Here is a 19,876-nt window from a genome sequence, read left to right as displayed (position 1 = left end):
ATATAAGTTAACTATTATTATTATTATGTAAGTAGAATTGATAAGATTTAGCAACTGATTGACTATGAACAGCTGAAGAAAGGAAAGAAACAGAAGTAACATCAAGGTTTTGATTATTGCAGACTAGCTGAATGGTGTCAGCATTGATGGGAAAGTGAAGTTAGAAAGAGGTAGATTTCTCCCCATTACTAGGGGTGCCAGCATAGTGCCCTGCATATGAAAGATGCTCAATAAATATTTTTGACAATCATAATGTCTTTTGTTATTCTCATTTTGAGAAAGAAAAGGCCGTAAGTGGGGATTTTTCATGGTTTTTGTTTGTAGTCAAAGTCTGCCTGTGGCTACTAGTCATGCCCAACTACAACTGCGGGGTTCCATTCCTGATGGAGTCAGTTACTTAAGTCAATAAACATTTATTAAGCACCTATAGTGTGCCCTGTGCTAACCACTGAGAATACCAAAAAAAAAAAAAGAGAGAGACATAAGACAGTTCCTTTCCTTGAGAAGCTCACAATCAAATGGGAGAAGACAACCCTTAAAAGAAGAGAGCTTTACCCATCTAAGGGCTGCATACAGAAGGCCAGATGACTGAGAAATAAGACTCTTAGGGAAGAAGTCAAAGGCCAAACTAGGTAATACACTACCAGAACTAAAATTGAATGGAAAACAACCAAGGAGTGGGAAAAAATATGATTGATGTGATTCAGATTTTCCCTGATTCTCCAGGCTCTTTTCAATTCATTCAATCAATCAATATTTACTAACGAGCCTACTATGTGCCAGGCACTATGCTAAGCACTGAAATTCAATTCAAGATTCAGTCATGGTGCTGACCCACATGCTCTGCCTTTACCTTTCTGCCCTTACCATTCTTTTCCCCACCCAGATTATTCTTCCATTTGATATTAAAGATACCAAATTGTGGCATCACGTTTTTATTTAACGTTCTAATCTGAACAAGCAGCTCATTAGCCAAGTTCTTACATAAACATCTTTGTATGGGTTCTCTTAATTCATTTCATTATAGGTCCTCTAGGTTATTATGACATGATGGTGAAAAATATGCTTTCCCCACATAATATGATATTGTTTGGCTACAGAAGTAATGAAATTACTACTAATTAATTTTTAAAATTAATTTGGCCTAATATTTAGTAAATCATAGAATCACCAAATTTCAGTTAGAAGGAATCTCAATAGTTATCTTGTTCAGCCTCTACCTTAAAAAAATAGTGATAATCTTTATTTAGTGTTTATTTAGTAGGTTTGCAAAGTATTTTACATACACTATCTAATTTGGTTCTCACAACAGTCCTATGAGATCAGTGCTCCCCATTTTGTTGCTAAAGAAACTGAGATTCCGAAGAGTTCAGTGACTAGCCCAGGGTCACACAGCTAATAAGCGACTCAGGCAAAATTTAAACCCAGATCTTCTTGATTTGCTTTGCTTCATTGCTTTGTCCACTACACCATGTTGCTCCCTTATTAACACAAATTGAACAGAAACTTGGATAATCCAGCCTCATCCCATGCTTCAATCAATAAATCAGCTATCATTTATTCAGCCTACTATGTCACTAGGGTTACAATGACAAAAATAAACCAGTCCCTGCACATCTGCTCTGCAACCAGATTACAGTTTCACCAGGCTTTGAAAATGAAATGATGTTCTTACTGACCATCTTCTAAGACCTTCATACTTCCTATGGTTCTCATACCCTTTCCTTTGTGCTCAAGGGAATCTGTCCTTCGCCTGGTCTCTGCTAAGCCCCTCCATTCCCCTTCCAGGAGTCTCTGTGGGGTTTTATACTGTCACCCTGTATCTTCCCTGACAAGTTCAAAATAGGTCTTAATAAGAGTGTCTTATTATAGCATAGGGATTAAGGTAGATATTTTCACTATTACCAAAGAAATACATTTGAAACTCACATAAACTCATCCTGGGTAGGAGGTAATTTCTCATGCCAGTAATCCACAATAGCTTCCAATTTGGAATCCTAAGATGGAAGCCAGGTCTCTTCTCAAGAAGTGGAATGGCAAGCTGAGGCTGGTCTGTAGATTATTTCCAAAACACTGACGTCATCCTCAGTTATCTGGCGTTTTTTGTTTTTTTTTTTTAATGTGCAGAGGTTGACCTACTAACAGATTTTGGCGGTAAATTATTTGCCTAGTCCCTTTTAACCTCATAGCAGCCACACCCTCCCTATAAGAAAAGCTTTGAACATGGGACAGAAGTCAGTTACAAAGCCAGCAGAACTGCAGTGACAGATGGACTTTTTTGGCGCAGGGATACACTTGAAGTGAAAGAAAAAATGGTCAATAATACAATCTCATTAGCCCAGCACCATTTCCACAGCAAAATGTCTGGAAAGACTATGTTCCTGCCAATGATGTGGAGTGTTCCACAATCTGGCCTTGCACAGGACACACAATGTCCTGATTGTCCAGTCTTAACAATGGAATTAATCAGCATGATACTGAGTTCTCTATTTGTAAAAATAAGAGAACAATTTGGGATCTGTCACTTTATAGATGCTCCTTCACCAGCAACTTAACTTGACCACTCCCAAGCTATGATTTTCACTGACTCACATAAGTTTTCAATCTTTTTTTTAACATCATAATATTATTATTATTATTTAAAAACCTATTATTTACACAAGGTAGATCCCTGAGTTAGTTATATTACTGTATATAGATAATATCTACAGAAGAGGAATTGAATTGGTCAGAAGCAGCATGTGTATTCTATATATGTAGGTCAGTGTTAGGAAGAGAGTACTTGTGTGAGTCAGGATGATAAAGGAGAAAGCAAGCTGTATTTGGAATCACAGGGCTTGGGGTTGATTCCCAGCTCTGTAACTTACTATCTATGTCTCTTAACTTCTGTGGACCTCAGTTTCCTCATCTATAAAATTGGGTGTGGGCTATACTGGATGGCCCCTAAGGGTCCTTTCTACACCGAATATAATCCTATACGCCTAAAAGTGGTCTTAAGGGACAAAAGTATTGGAATAGGTGCAACTATATCTCTTTAAGAAAATGTCTTTAAAATTGTCCACATGCCTACATTCCAAATGATCTTTCTCCATATATTGTAGGCATGCATTGCATGAATTGACAAGTCAGATCTACTCATCCAACCCTAACCTATCTCCTGCCCTCCAGGCTCATATCTCCAACTGCCTATTGGATATCTTGAATTATGTGTCCCATAGATATCTTAAATACAATATGTCTAAAACTGAACTCATTAAAGGAGAGACTGAGAATGCAAAAGAAAACAGAGCAAAATCTAGGAGAGGAAATGGAAACAAAGCCTTAGCAAGACTTCTTTGTCTTCTGAAAGACTAGAGAAGGAATGAAAAGATAGGGGAATGCACAGAGAGGTTTTAAGGTTGGAAGAGAAGGAAAAAGTCATCACAATGGGTGACATTAATCATTTTTGTAAATTAGATGAACTCTTCTGTCAAGAGAAAATGGGATATGGGCATATCTTGGAGACAGTTCTTGGCGAATGTCTTGGGTTGCTGTGGAAGTCTGCACATGTAGCTAGTCTTGACCTCAGCAGATTGCCCGGTGTAAATGTGTTTTCTTTCTATCCAGGGTCCATTTCTCAGTTTGGGCTATGGGCAAAATGCCCACAAACTGCCACAGACCATCTTGAACTCTCCATGGTACTCTCAGGTGGAGGAAGACCCTAAAATGAAACAGGCCACAAGCTTGTGAATGTAAAGCAGCTTCCTCACACACGAGCCCCCCACAGTAGCTACCCCAGATTCTAGGCACCACTGTAGTTAAGAATCCTCTCCAAACCATAGCTCATGTAAACGCACAGTATGTTTGTGTTCACTAGTCAGCCAGAGGACACACTCAGTTCAAAGCAAAGGCATTGAATGAAATAGTATAACGTAACAAGACACTTCTCCTCTTACCTCCCATAAACTTTTCCCATAAATATACACACCCTCAGTTGAATGAATGAATGCTCATAGGGATCGCTCATGAGGCATGGGCATATTGGGAACATACGTAGCACATTTGATAATCACACATAGCCAGGGTTTGCACATAAAGGTGCAACTTGTGCCCATGTTTTCTGGTGATGTTATCACGACAGCTCTCTACTGAGCATGCTTCCTGTTGGGTGTCTCTTGGCTGGCCCCCAAAGGGTATCACATCTTCATTCTAACTGGTCTTCAGCTACCTTACTGTCGTTAGCACCTCCTAGCATCCTAGCATTCACCATCTGTTCAAGACGCTGTGGTTATTAAGTCTCTACCCTGCAAGGCAGGACTACAGTTCTTTCTGCCAGCAGCTGCAAACTATTTCCCCTCTGCCAGTTGTGACAAAAAAGGTAATGGGCAGCTAGGTTCAGATCACACATGCTCTTTGATACTACTTCCTCTGACTCCTAAAGTTCAACTCTCATCTGACTTGAAGTCAGAAACGCATTTTAGTTCTTTTTTTCATTTGTTTGGTCTTTTGTTTTGGGTTTGTTGTTTTTTTTTTTTAGTGAGGCAATTGGGGTTAAGTGACTTGCCCAGAGTCACACAGCTAGGAAGTATTATGTGTCTAAGGCCAGATTTGAACTCAAGTCCTTCTGACTCCAAGGCCAGTGCTCTGTCCACTGCGCTACCTAGCTGCCCCTGCATTTTAGTTCTTAATGCTTATCATATCACACTCCCCCAGCCCCACCCCAAATTGGGGTAAGTAAACCAGTCTAATAATGTGCCTCCACTTATCCTATATTCAGGACCCCTTACTAGAGAAGAAAACAATTCCTCACAAATCCCCAGATAACTTGGGCCTAAAATTGGCTGGCCAAAGTCCATGTTGTGACTACATAACATTCTTCTCAGTATGAATATGTGTGTATATATGTGTGTGTGTGTATATATATATATATATTATATATATGGACATATGTTCAAAGCAAAGGTATTTAATGAAGTTGTTGTTCAGTCTTTTCAGTTGTGCCCAATTCCTAGTGACCCTATTTGGGATTTTCTTGACAAAGATACTAAAGTGGTTTGCCATTTCCTTCTCCAGCTCATTTTACTGATGAGGAAACTGAGGCAAACAGGGTTAAGTGACTTGCCCAGGGTCACACAGCTAGTGAGTGGCTGAGACCAGATTTGAACTCCTGAAGATGAGTCTTCCTGATTATAAGCCCAGTGCTCTATTCACTGTGCCACATAGCTGCCCCTGTTTTCAAATAGATAAAGACAAAACAAACACAAGTTAATCACAGGGAGTGGGATTTGCTGGGATTGAAGCAATAAAACTTGTAAGAATTAGAAAAAGATTTTTGGGAAGGTGACATTTGAGCTCAGCCTTGGAGGCAGCTTGGGTTCAAAGGAGTGGCAGTGAAGAGGGAGAACATTCCATCCACGGGAACTGTTCATACAAAGACACAGACATGAGATAATCAGCAAGACATTGAACTCAGGCACAGCATTCTATCCACTGAGCCACCTAGCTGCTCATTTAATGAAGCAGTGTACTGTAACTATGGAATATTTCTCTAATGACGTTCACTTAAGTTTTACTGATACCTTTTATTTTTGTGAGTCATTCTTATATATCCCTACCCCATCTTTGAGCCTTCCTTTGTAACAAATAAAGCAATCAAATAAAGTCAACCAAAGCAGAGACCCAATCAGATAGTACATGCACATTCTGTAACAATAGATCCCTTCTTCCCCAGGAAAAGGAGGGAGGCGCATTTTGTTAGCTCTTTTCAGGCTTCAAGATTTATATAATGTTCAGTTTTGGTTTAGCGTTCTCTTTGCTTACAGTATTGTAGTCAATGTGTATAGTGGTTTCCCGCTTGTTTGCTTCACTCTACATCAGTTCATACAAGTCTTCCTACATTTCTCTGAATTCCTCATTCGTTGTTTCTTATAGTGCAGTAGTCATCCATTACTCTGATATGTCACAAATTGTTCAGCCATTCAGGGCAATTGATTTAATGGTACTGTCAAGAATCTTGGGTCTATCACCTTAGTCATAAATGAATATGTTAGGAAAGACCTCTATCCTCTGATCAAGTGACTGATATAACTGGTCGGGGAGAGCATTTTTATTGTTGTTTAACTCACCAAAAAGAAGAAAATAATCTACCCTAAGCTGAATTTCAGGATTCAGAGTTCAAATTTCTCAAGCCAAGAAACTCTCAATTGAAAAAACCACTTCCTGTTTCATTCACCCCTTTGTTCTTAAGAATTTATGTGGGATTCATTACCCTTGCCTATACTTCCCAACAAAAATAAGGGAAATAAAGTTAGGCAACGAGATAAGATACAGTTCCCATGAGCCCCACAGAAACCAGAGATCATTACTGATAAAACCACCATCAGCAGCAGAACAAGAGGGTTCACTGTTCACAATACTGGATCCAAACAGTATATGCTGCCTATCCTGGACCCTTGCAGAAACGGACACTTTAAAAAAAAAATGCCTTTTGATAATGGCACTAAGGCCAGATTTCAGTCCAAGATTCCCACAGAGTTACACCGGATGAGGATTTGGCCCAGGGTAAAGATACTGACTCAAGAACAGCAGCTGCTAAGTAGAAGTCCTGGGGGCTAGTTTGAGGAGAGGAGCCACTTGAAAGGCAAGGTCAGGTGGAAAACCGAGCCGAACCATTTCTCATGTGTCCCTTTGAATTTTTGTCTTTGCAGAGTCCTTCCAAGTGGTGGTGCGAGGCAATGGCTTCTATCACGCGCGGAATATCGACCAAGTTCTGTGCAGCTTTAAGATCAATGACACCGTTACCATGAGTAAGTAGGCATTCGGCTGCCTCTGAGTCATGTCTCCATAAATGCCATAGAAAGTGCATTGAATGTGAGTCAGGATACCTGGGGTTCTTGTATCACGTCTTGCTGCCTGTTCTTGTATCGCGTCTTGCTGCCTGTTCTTGTACCGCCAGCAAACTAATCGTTCTTAGCTCGAGGGTCATATAAAAATATAAAAACAGGCAGAGATGGACTCTCAGCCCTAGGTTAGAGGATGTCTTGAATTTCTTTTCCTGTCTAAGAGTCTGAGTCTAACAGTTTAGGAAATATGAGCTCGTTCATTCTTACCACATCCCGAAGAGGTAAGTAGGAGAATGAGATTGTCTGGCCCCATTTTCAGATGGAAAAATGGCACTATATTGGAGAGAGTTGTAAGTATTATAAAAAGATGCACAGCTCTGGACGTCCTCAAGCTGTTACTCTCTAATCATGGGACAGGTCTATGATTTCATCCTTGTATGAGACTTTCAGTTCTCCTTCCATCCTGTATGGAATTTTCATCCCTGTGTGAAACCCTCCCTCCACCAACGCAGAATACTTTCCAGTAACTTTCAGTGTTACAGAGCTACTGAACTGAGAGGGTTAAGTGATATCGCCCCTGCTCACACAGCTAGTACATGTCAGAGGCTAGGTTTGAGCCGGGTCTTTGTGACTCCAAAGCCAGCTCTCTCTCTCTCAGCTATGCCACACGACCTCTAATTAGAGAATATATTACTTAGCTAATTCCCGGTACCCTCTGTCCGGCCCTGGCCCAACCGTCCTGACTATGAATTTTGTTGATGGGTTTGGATCACTAAAATAAATCATCTCCTAGGACTTACTGGTGCCTAGTTGTTTCTTTCTGAACTTTAGAGACTGGTGCAGTCATAATACTTGATGAACTGAAGAACAATAAGTGTAGAATAAGGGTTTTCAACCTGTATCCCCTGACTCTCAGAAAAACTCACTGTACCCTCTGTTCGTTATGAAAGCCAATAACTTCTGTAGCTAATATGCATATGCATTAAGAAATAAAATAAAGAAATTAATTTTGATAGGACAATACCAGATATTCCCAGTACCCCTTGATGAGTTTCTTGTAAGCCCCTGGGGACACGAATACCCCAGGCTGGGAACCTCTGGTCTAGAACATACCCTTTTCTTTTCTTCCATGTCCTCAACTGTTCCACTCAACTATAAGCTTCCAGAGGGCAGCACCTAGTAGAGTGCCCAGCACACAGAAGTACTCATTACATTGAATTGATATAGTACCCACTCTAGAAGATTCCCCACTGGGATTTTTAAGTCCACAAAGCCGCTTCTTTATCCTTTCTCCAAGCCTGCTGCTTACTCACCACTTTGGACTTTAGGGCCTAATGATTCCACAGAGCAGAGGTCACAACCGTTGTCTTGACTATCTGGGTTCAACTCAGGACAGGAGCAATCCCAAAGCTCTGTTCTAAGCTGGCTGCCCAATTGATGGACTGTGAAACAAGGGTCTGGCTCCCAGTCAGTTCCCAGGAATTCATCAAAGGAGGCACTACAGCAGAAAGCATGAATTGGCCCCTCTGGAATCCAAGCAGAGAAGCCAAGGGTGGCATCAATCATAGAGACCGAGTTTTTTTCTGTCCCCATTCAGGGCCTGCTCCAAAACAAGTTTTACTCACTTGGCAAGGGAATGATGGATTTCTGCTTTTGAGTTCATTTCTGATCTAGTACTGAACAAGAGGTGTCCATTTTCAGAACGGTCACTCTGACCCCTTTCTCTATCACAGACTTCACCAAAGAGAGAAAATAAGACTGCATCTTAGTCATTACTTCTCTCCCAAGTCTGACTGGTTTAAATATCTATAAATCATTAGTCACCATTGGGGGCCTGAATCTATTCCAATTTCATTTGTACATTTCCCAGAAATGTGTATTTGTTCTGGAGGAGGGAATGGCACAGGCTGCCAGGCCTGGACTCTATTTCCATGTCACTATTCCCCTGTCCAAGTGCATTTCCTCCATACCAGGGTGTCTTTGGGGGAAAGCATCCCCTCGTGTGCACAGCATGGACAATACTGCTTTCCTTGAATGCTTGCCCAAACTTCCTATTTACTGAGGCCAGCTTGGTCCAGAATAGTGTCCAGATCATTTTTTTTTTAGAATTGCTCTCAATTATCTAGAGTTGCTCCCTTGTTTTATCTCTTCCCTAAGATCCTGGGCTCTTAGTTTAAAAATTGTTTCTTGTTTCTCTGAAAATGGGTATATGCTTTCATTTTGAGCTGGAAGGGACCTTAGAAGCCATCAGACCTGACCTCTTCATTTTACAGATGAGGAGATGAAGTGACTTGTCCAAGCTGACATTCCTAATGTCTGAGGCAGGATTTAAACCCAGGTTTCTCTGACTCCACGTCCAGGACTTTATCCATTAAACCACCCGGGTGTCAGACTTGCTGTTTTACCCAGTGTTTGTCATGCTATAAGGCAGGAGTTTGCACTTCAAGTATTGCTTCCAGAAGAAGAAATGGAAATCAGGAGAGGGGAACAGTATGTTCCCAAGTGCCCCTATCTGGGTCTGAACATCACCATCAAAAGAAGGTATTTGGAAGTTATGTAGTCAGTATAACCAGAGTATATTTTGGTCATCTACATTGGTCACTTCTGGTGACATCTTTCACCTGCTTTCTTGTCCAGCCATGGAATCAGAGACTGTTAGAGTTGAAAGAAGCCTCCAGGATCATCTAGTCCAGCCTCTTCCTCAGTACAGGGATCTCCTAGAGCAATCCTCTTCACTCAGCCTCCAAGGATTGTCTATGGCAGATTCGTGGGTTAGCTCAGTTGGTCAGCATATGCTGTTAACAATGCTAAGGTTAGGGGTCTGTTCCCCATATGGACCACAGAGCAAGCTTTAAGACAAGGTGGCATATTGAATAGAACCCTAGACTTGGAAACTAGAAGAGTCTTGACATTTAGCTTTAGGAAAGTAAACTCCATAAACTCAAACTGGCTCAATCATCAACACCTTTTGCTGTTAAAGGACTGACATTTCTGAGGACCCATGTTCATTGATAAGATCAGGTGTTAGAGGGAGCACACCTGGATTATTAACTGGGGCAGTGTCATACCTATATACGTAGTACCTTCTTCTAAAGAACTAACATACTTTGCAGAGAGAGGCTTCTTTTTCATTTTTTTATAAGTTTAATTTTGATTGTTTTCTTCTTGAAATATCTCCATGATGTGGGTAAGGGGAGTCATCATCTCTCTTTTACAGAAACGGAAATGGTGGCACAGGGTAGTTACAACAGATAAGGTGGACCATGATTCTAGGTTTCCTGATTCTGTCCACTGTTAGCTAATGGTTCAGAGTATTTTGTGTTTATTTTCTTTGAAGTATTCAGCTGCTGAGGCAGCCAGGTTGCACAGTGGATAGAACACTAGGCCGAGAGTCAGAAAAACCTGAATTCAAATCTGTGTAATCCTAGACAAGTCACTTGTCCTCAATTTCCTCACCTGCAAAATGGAGATAATAATAGCACTTAATTCCCAGAGTGCTTATGAGGATCAAATGAGATAATTTTTTTTTTTTGGCTAGGCAATGGGGTTAAGTGACTTGCCCACGGTCACACAGCTAGTAAGTGTTATGTGTCTGAGGCCGGATTTGATCTCAGGTCCTCCTGACTCCAGGGCCAGTGCTCTATCCACTGTGCCACCTAGCTGCCCCCAGAGATAATATTTTAAAAGCACGTTGCAACCCTCAAAAATGTTATATTAATGCTAGCTATTATTCTTATTATTTTCCCTTGTATTTTAGAAGGAGTCAAATGTATCCTTTTCCAAGAACATTATACCTCTTTTCTGGTCCTAAACGAAAGAATTTAGTACCAATTCTTAGAATATTGCAGTTAATAAAAATAGCAAAGACACTGATAAGCTGGATAATGCCCAAAGCAAAGTGTCCAGGATGGCAAAGGACCTCAAGATTATGCCATATGTGGATTGTTTTAAGGAAATGGGATTGTTTGCTCTGGGAAGAAAAGACTGAGGGAAGATATGAGGGCTGCATTCACGTATTTGAAGGGCTACATACAGACAGATGCTTTTGTTCCTCTTGGCCCCCAAAGGTAAACTAGGAGTAATGCTTATCAAGGTGTCATAAGTCCAGAAACCTTCTAGTCAAACAACCCCATTTAGGCAGTCTCCTAGTAGAGTCAGGATTCAAACCCAGAGCCTCAGACTCTAAACCAGCATTCTTGCCAATATAGCACTCTAACTCTGTATACTTGTTAGAAGGAGGAACTTTTATAAAATGCAAAAATGAAGAATTCTGAACTTTTATAAATCCATGAAGAATAAAACTGGCTGAACCAGGAGAACCACTTATACATTAACAACACTGTAAAAACAAACCACTTTGAAGGCTGTAAAAACTCTGATCAACCGTGATTTCAGAAGACTGATGATGAAACATCTTCTGACAGAAAGGTGATGGATTTAGGGTGCAGTTTGAACCTAGACAATGAGAGGATTTGTTTTGCTGGACTGCCCATATTTGTGACAAGGAAATTGTTTTTCTTTTATTTTTTTTCAATGGGATGTGGGTAAAAGAGAAGATAGATTCCTGTTCAGTTAAAAAATACTTTAAAATAGAAAGGCAAGTGCTATAGGTGTGGAATGTTGCATGTGCTTTCAGATGAAGTCCCTGCATTGTTAGTTTTTTTTTAAATTGTTTTCATATATTACAAGAGAGCTCTCCTAGGGTGAAGGTAAGTGTTGGTAATATACAAATGAAGCGTATCAATAAAACTTTGTTTAATGAAAAAAGGCAATTGATAAATGGTCAAAAGATATGAACAGACAGTTTTCAAAAGAAGAAATCAAAACTATCAATAGTCTTATGGAAAAATGCTCTACATCACTAATAATTAGATAAATGCAAATAAAACAACTCTTTAGTTAGGCAATTAGATAAATACAAATAAAAACACCTCCCACCCATCAGATTGGCAAAGGTGGCAAAAAAAAAGAAAAATAACACATGCTAGAAGGAATGTGGGAAAATAGGGACACTAATGCACTGTTGGTAAAGTTGTGAACTGGTCCAAGCATTCTGGAGAATGATTTGGAACTATTCCCAAAGGGCTATAAAACTGTGTACACCCTTTGACCTGGCAATACTACAGGGAAGTCTGTATCCCAAGGAGATTAAAGAAAAGGGAAATAACCCATATGTATGAAAATATTTATAGCAGCTCTTTTTGTGGTGGTATTGGAAAGTATTGGAAACTTAGGGGATGCCCATCAATTGGAAAATGATTGAACAAGCAGTATATGAATGTGATAGACTACTATTGTAATGTAAGAAATGATGAAGGGGATGGTTTCAGAAAATCCTGGGAAGACTTAAATGAGCTGATGCAAAGTGGAGTGAGCAGAACCAAGAGAACAATGTACACAGTAATAGCAATATTGTACAATGATCAACTGTGAATGGCTTAGCTGGGGATCAATACAGTGATCTACCACATCTCCAAAGGACTCATGATATAAAATGCAATCCACCTCTAGATAGAGAACTGATGGACTTAGAATACAGATTAAAACATTTTTTCTCTTTATTTTATTTTTGCTTTTTTTCTCCTTTATTTTTGTACAATGGCTAAAGCAGAAATAATTTTTGCTTATCTTCACATATATATAATGGAAATCACATTTCTTGCCTTCTCACTGGGTGGGGGAAGGGTAAAAGGAGGGAGAGATTTTGGAACTGAAAATAAAAATAAAATGAAAAATATTTTTAATAAATGAAAAAGAGGAACTTCCTAACACTCAGATATACCTAAAAGTGAAATGCACTGCTTTAGGAGACAATTGTTTTCCTCTCAGTGAAAATCTTCAGCATAGGCTACAATACCCATTTGTCAGAGATGTTGAAGATGGGATAATTGTTTGGATATGAGTTGGATTATGGTTTCCAATGTCCTTCCCAACTCAAAAATTCTGTAATATTTTCACAATAGTTAAGGGACAAAATCTGAGTCACTTGGTGAATTTTTCATAGACCAGTAAACTTTTTTTTTTCCTTTGTAATCTTATATATTTTATTTTGTATACTTTTGGGTCCATGGGCTTCACCAGACTACCCAAGAGGTCCAGGACATAAACAAAATTAAAAACCCCTGATTTAGGCCAATATTCTGATATGACAGAAAAGGAAACTGAGGCCCAGAGAGGCTAAATGACTACTGTAAGGTCACATAGGAAGTTGGAGCCAAAGCTGGGAATACAACACAGGTCTCTTGATTCCCAGGTGTTTTTTTCACTATCACCATATAGTATATTCAAGGCCCTTCAAATATAAATGCCAAAGAGGTCCCTAGACTGGTAATAGCAAAGGCCTGGAGCTCTTTGTGTCCTTCTGAGATGGTGTTCTGAATGGCAGGGCATTCTGCACAGGTGCCTACTGAATAGGAAGCATTTTCTTTGTTGCATCCTGGAAAAATCTTCCCGTCTAGAGGCAGGAGAGCTGTCCCCATTAGGAAGTTACTGTAGGGCTGGTAGGCCAACTCCTCGGCTTCTTGGCCCTTGCAAATGAGCTGCTCAATCTGAGCTAGATCTAAAGGCCCCTGGGTGCATGGGCATGGGGCCAGACCAAGGGGTGCTTGAGCCATGGCACTGAGCCCGAGGAGCTCTTCTCTCAGGTCAGCAGTAGGCAGAGAGCAGACAGGCAGTAGCGGCCATAGACCAGTAAACTTTTAAAACTAGAAGGGACTTTACTATATCCCAGCTGCTCATTTTAAAGATGAAGAAACTGAGGTGCAGGGAGGCCGAGTAACCTGACCAAGGCTACACAACTAATTCGTAGCAGAAATGGATTAGAATCCAGATCTCCTGACTTGTTTCAATGCTTTGTTATTGCCTCCTCTAACTCACTTTCTCTACCTTATGTGCGAACCTTACAAGAATCACAATTATTCACATGTAAACACTGAATTGAAGCTGCAGGTGGCCAAGATTTATTTAAAGTTATCCAGTGAGCCCATTAGGAAACTGAGAATGGAATAGGACACCTGCCCCTCCCATCTGACCTTTCAACCGCGCTGCCCTCCCTAATATTGTCCTAGGCAGGCTTCTCATATTTTTTTTTATCCTCTGTCATTTTTTTTAGATGAGAAACCAACGGTTGTGCAAGATACATACTTATTCTGTCCTGCACCAAAGCTAGATGAGGTTGGACAGTAAGTAATGATGGAACCTTCTCAACCTTATTTTGCATGATTCTCCTTTGCCCATTCTAAGTCCCAACTGCTCTACTTACTGTCCCATCCTTTTCTGCCCTTCCTACCTGTGATAGGGTCATCTTTGGGGAATCTCCCTCCCACACACTCAGCCCTGACCTCTTTTTTGTGAAAAATCTATATTGAAAATGAAAAAAAAAGTTATCTACTGACTCAGCTTAACAATTCGGATACCACTTCCTTCCTGAAGCTTTCCCTGATTCCCCCTGCCAGAAGTGATTGCTCCCTCCTCGGATTTCTCCTAGTATTTTGGGTGGACATTTCCTTTATCCATGTCTGCTTGTAGGATAGTTCTTCATGTGACTGTCTTATCTTCCCTACCAGATTATTTGCTCCTTGAAGGTAGAGATTCCATCTGATCCTCAGCGACCCGAACATAATAGATGCTTGAGAAACCTTGGTCAAGTTTTAATTTGTTGAACGTATACAAACAGCAAGGTTAATCTTTGCTATACTTAGGTACATAGAATTTAGGATACAGAACTAACTAATAATTACCCCACTAAGAATAATATTCTAAATTTATATAAGTCTTTCTCCTGAGAAGCCTAAATCAGAAAGATTAATTTATTAGTCCTTAAAATATCTCTAGAAGATGAGTCTAGAAAAAACATTGAACTCTGTTTTTATTCTCCCTCCATTTTCTGCTATTTCACAGAGGTAAACACTTGTGTGAGTTTATACCGCCATTGGTTTGGTATGATCCTGTGGAAGCAGATGAGATTTTTTGTTTGTTTATTTTTTAAATCCAGACTTTGATCTACTCCCACTGTGGAAATGTTCTCCACTAATGCAGGTCAACAGCTCCTCTGTCTCCTGTAGTCTTGGAGTCACTGGGAGGCTAAGTAACTTGCCCATGGTCGTATGGCCTGTGTGTGTGAGTCAGGCCTCAAACTCAAACTCGACTCTTCCTGACTCAGGTCAGCATATCTCCACTATACTGTGCTATCTCAACTGAACATCAGTAATACCTTTTGAAATATGGAATACTCCTGGTCAATGCTCTAGAGCAGGAAGCAGGTACAAAACAATAGAAAAGGCAGGAGTAGGGTTGTCTATGAGCCTTTCCTGAATGCCCTTCCTGGGATGCCAGAGGTCTACTTTCCCAGTGTTTAGGTGTGGTCTCCCCACAGGTAGCCAAAAATGTTTTATAAATTAACAATAATAATAAAGATGTCCTTCATTTCTGTACAGTCAGCTGACTTGTGGTGAACCCAGCTCCCAGGAGAACACCTGCACCCACAGCCCGGCCTTTAACAAGGCTGGATATGATATCTTGGCAAAAGAGCAGTCTCATGGGAACCATAGGAATGTGCAAATGCCGCCATTTATGTTGACTGTCCTCTCCTTATGTTCTAGGGTGGTTTTTCTCCAAGTCAGCATGAACAAGGGACTCACCTTCATCTCCAGCTCAGTCAGTATCACCAGCACCAAATGTGTAAGTATTAAGGACATGACCTTGTGGGCCGGAGTAAATCAATCCAGAAACGTCATTGAGGTAGCTTCATTTTTCTTTTTAGAGTGTTTCTTAGTTGTAAAGAGTACTAGATATTACCCCCCAACTAGAAGAAGGAAATAAAGTGTTATCCACACTGTAAAAACTAAGATATAGCAAAAAAAAAAACCCAAAACAAAACTGGAAGCAACATAAGATTTACAGTCTTGAGACCTGTATTCAAATCCCAATTCTGTTGCTTATTATCTTTGTGACTTTGGTAAGTCACTTAACTCATCCATTTCCTCAATCAGAAAATGAAGGGTGTAATCAGTGGCTTCTGAGGTCCTTTATAGCTCTAACATCTATGTCCCCAAGTCTAATCCCTTTTCCGTATCAAAATTGATAATCTATAACCCCATACCAGTCAGTGGGGAGGCTATACCAGAGCCAGCAACAGTACGACAAACTCTTCCAATGTGCTTTCCCATGAATAGCTCACCTTCCTTCTTAGGCTAGGACAGTATCACAAGGTATTATCTTTAGAGGGAGCCCTGTAGTTAAAGTCACAAGCTTCCTCCTATTATATTGCTACATCTGATGAAAGCTCTTTTAATGGAATAAATGCATGAAAATTAGCTTACCTGGACAGGGTCAAGTTCTTTCCTTTCCCAGCCTTCCACCTCTCCATCCTGAAAAGTACTATCCTAGAAGAAATAAGACTGGCATGAGGGTAGGTGACAAAGGGGAGATGTTTTGTCATTGGGCTAAGTTGCTTTCAGTTGCACGAGTGATTGACATGGGACAGCTAGATGGTGCAATGAATACAGTGTCAGGCCTGGAGTCAAAAGGAACTGAATTCAAATCTGACCTAAGACACTTACTAGCTATGTGACCCTGGGCAAGTCACTTAACCCCAATTGCCTCTAAAAAAAAAAGCAATTGATATATGGGACCTTTTTTTTAAATTAATGACTGGACTCCAGGTCATTTGCATAAAATATGACAATGATTTTCAGTGAGGTTTCTAGTAGGGACGATTGATTGTGAGAGAGAAAGGTAGAACCAACGCTATCTGGAGCCATGACCATGAGAGAACTTCTACAAATTACTCTCAGCCAGGAAGGACCATTGATATGGCTTCTTCCTGGAGAATGAGTGATGCGGCACCTAGACAGATAAAGGTAGAGCACAGTATGGCCCCAGGGTGGGGTGAAACTGAGAGCACCGGCCCCACCCACTTGGTACGTTGGTTGTACATCCCTAATGCCTGGGCCTTTAGCTGTCAGTTCAGCACTTAATCAACTCACTCAGTAAGAGGCTCACGCCAGGGCTCATGTGAATCCAGGTGTGTTCCAAGCCTGTTCAGTCTTGTTGCATTAAGCACTTTCCCTCTTTTGCAGATTTCTGCAGTTTCCCTTTCTTCTCCTGTTTTCTTCTCTTTGGCTCCTCAGCTCTAGCTCTCATCTGGCTCTCTCATGCCTACTGCAGTAAGTTTTCTCTCTTTTTTTATCCTCTCTGAAACTCATTTTCCTCCTCCATCAAAGCCACAATCTACAGATAGGGGTGAAAGTCCCTTTTCATATTGGTTCTTAGGTGAATCTGATACCCAAAAGGGCATCGCTCGGGTGCCAGCTGGTAGAGACTCAACTCTTTCTGCAAACACTTTAAATTGGGATTACATGCGCTTTCAGTGTGAGGGGAATTTGGAAAGGGAGAAGAGGCATGCCTGAGGAAGGAGTAGTGTGTCTGCTCAATTAGCTTTTTTCTTGATTCTGGCACCAACTTGCACAGTGTTAACCACTATTTGCTTAATCTTCTCCATCTAAGGGAAAGTATGTGGGTATGACTCCATGATCACTTGTCCCTGCACATCCCTGCCCATCAGCAAAATTAGCCTCCCATAGCTTTTTACAAATTACTGTGCACTTTTCTTAATGTGAATCCAACCAACTGATTTCTAAACCTTTCTCTCTTTTTGTTGTAACTTGGAGCAAAGTGAACCTTGTGATTCCTCTCCCACATTCTCTGCTAGGTTTCATATTCAGGATCCACTTAGCTTCTCTGTCAGGTGTGGGTTTTTTCCCCCTCTTTTTCTCAGCTTTCTCTATATTTTTCTATTTTTCAGTTCTTGTAAAATGTAGATGTTTACCATAAGTAAAGGAGGCTAATATTCCTACACGAAGTGGAAAATTAGACAAAATGATTTCCAAGGTCTCTCTCAATTGCAACCCTAAAATTGATGAGGCAACATAGTTCAGTGAATAGGGCACTGGGCTGGGAGTCAAGGAGGCTTCAGCTCAAAACCTGCCTCAGATGCTAGCTATGTGACCCTGGGCCAGTCACTTAGTTTCTCAGTGGAAGAGGTAGTGAATGTGGAAATAAGAGACCTGGGTTTAAATCTCTATGCCAATGCTTGATAGTTGAGTGACCTTAGACAAGTCATTGTTCCTCTGGATCTTTGTTTCCTTGTTTATAAAATGAGGATGTATATCTTAAAGGGTGGTTGAGACAAACCTGCTTCATTAACTTTAAAGCACTATAGAAGTGTTATTGTTACTGTTTTTATTATTTATATAATGTACTTCTCTTATTGTGTCAGTAGCCTACTTAATGTTATATCAATCCTCAAAAAAATCTCCATTAACTAACTTTTGGCTTACTAATGAGCCTGAGTCTCCCAGATTTTTTAATTGGCTGACTCTAGGATGCCATAGGGTTGTAGGAGTCAGGGTTAGGATTATTAGACCTAAATGAACTGTGATTTAGTGACTGTCTAGTTGCTCCTGGGAGGATATTGCAATTAAAATAGACTTATTTTAGTGTTCAATCAGGCATAGTTGAGCTGCTTATTACAGAAAAGGCTCAGAAAAATGAGAAATTCCTAACATCCCCTCTGATGGGGGACATTATGATAATCCCTGACATCGTACTGATGAGCCGTGATATTAAGTGAAGCAGAGAGGACCCGTCATTCTGTCTGTTATATCTTTGGTCTCATTCTGTGACATCTCGTGCATTGGATCTTTTGACAATCAAGGAAGTGATCTGGATATTTCCTTTGTTTGCAGCTCAGTGGAACAATTCTCTTCATTGCCCTGTTAGTTCTGTTTCTGTTACTGGCCCTGGCCCTTCTGTGGTGGTTCTGGCCTCTTTGCTGCACAGTGGTAAGTACTCATGTGTCACCGTCTTGTCCTTAGATACATACATAGATGCAAGCATGCAGGGTGAGTGATGGACAATAACCTAGCTTTTCTACTGTTCCCAATCTCCACCCCTGCATCTCTCTCCTCCCACTTCTTTCCCTCCCATGCAATCCTCCCAGTCCCCTCAGTGATGAGGGCAGATGTGAGCTTAATAGAGAAGGATTACTGAGACATTACCCTGATGTTTCTCACTGCCCTCTCTAGAATAAATAGAAATAGCATTGTAAATGATGACTGCATTCCTTGGCCAGCCCATGATAGTCCATTTTACCTATAATGCACCTAATATACCATATGTTTGAAACAATTTCGGAGAAAGCAGTGTTACCTGATAGGACGCTATATGGGAAAGAATATAGATACAGATGTAGACGTAGACACATACACACACACACCCACACAGAGGGGTGGGGAGGAGGGTTGTATCCATGTTTTTTCTTGATGACAAAATTCCGTCTCTTTTCTAATAAGATACGAAAGTTTCTGAGCAAAGTAGCTTGCAACCCAGATGTGTAAACTTAATGGAGAGGATCTTTTTTTAATTATTTCTCTGAGCAAGGTTGGTTTTTGTTGTTCTTGCTGTTAACCAAAAGTAAAACTTAAGAAACCTGGGTTCAAAGCTTAGCCCCCAGTGCTTGCTAGCTATATGTCCTTGTACTAGTCACTTAAACTTCCTGAGCCTCAGTTTCCTCATGTGTAAAATGAGAATAAGACTACTTGTATTTCCTCCCTCACAGGGTTGTTGTGAGGAAAACATTTTACAGAGCTTAAAGTGCTACTATATTATATGAGTTATTAACAACAATTTCACTAGTTTTCATTGCAGATATATGACTTATGAGATATGTAATGGGTTTACTAGGCATTAAGGGGCTAGCCTGAGAATCTAAGCAGCATTTACAGTGTTATTTATCTGAGAAATTTTGTTCTGAGTTCCAAACCACTGACATAATTTTTTTTAAAAAATTCAACCTGTTTGCAAGTTGGAGATTTCTGCATGGATCAAAAAACTGAATGAATCAGAATAACTCAAAAGACTGAATTAACCAGAAAATTACCCTTTGCTTGTATAGACATAGCCTACTCAATTGGTAGACCCAGCTTGTTTGACAACTCTAAAGGGGAGGGAAGGAAGGAAGGAAGGAAGGAAGGAAGGAAGGAAGGAAGGAAGGA

The 19,876-nt window shown here is 40.4% G+C and overlaps 1 protein-coding gene across 1 annotated transcript in view; it reads left to right on the top strand.

The window, feature by feature from the left end:
* ANTXRL (ANTXR like) overlaps positions 1 to 19,876 on the top strand; it is a 96,825-nt gene that overhangs the window by 40,770 nt on the left and 36,179 nt on the right. The window contains exons 10-13 of the mRNA XM_027860352.1: positions 6,687 to 6,785; positions 13,933 to 14,002; positions 15,422 to 15,500; positions 18,569 to 18,664. Coding sequence (XP_027716153.1) covers positions 6,687 to 6,785; positions 13,933 to 14,002; positions 15,422 to 15,500; positions 18,569 to 18,664 — 344 coding nt within the window. The remainder of the gene's footprint in view (positions 1 to 6,686; positions 6,786 to 13,932; positions 14,003 to 15,421; positions 15,501 to 18,568; positions 18,665 to 19,876) is intronic.

Source organism: Vombatus ursinus, unplaced genomic scaffold (assembly GCF_900497805.2).
Source record: "Vombatus ursinus unplaced genomic scaffold, bare-nosed wombat genome assembly UNPS02000749.1, whole genome shotgun sequence".
In the NCBI taxonomy this organism is placed as follows: Eukaryota; Metazoa; Chordata; class Mammalia; order Diprotodontia; family Vombatidae; genus Vombatus; species Vombatus ursinus.
This window is presented reverse-complemented; position numbering and strand designations above follow the sequence as displayed.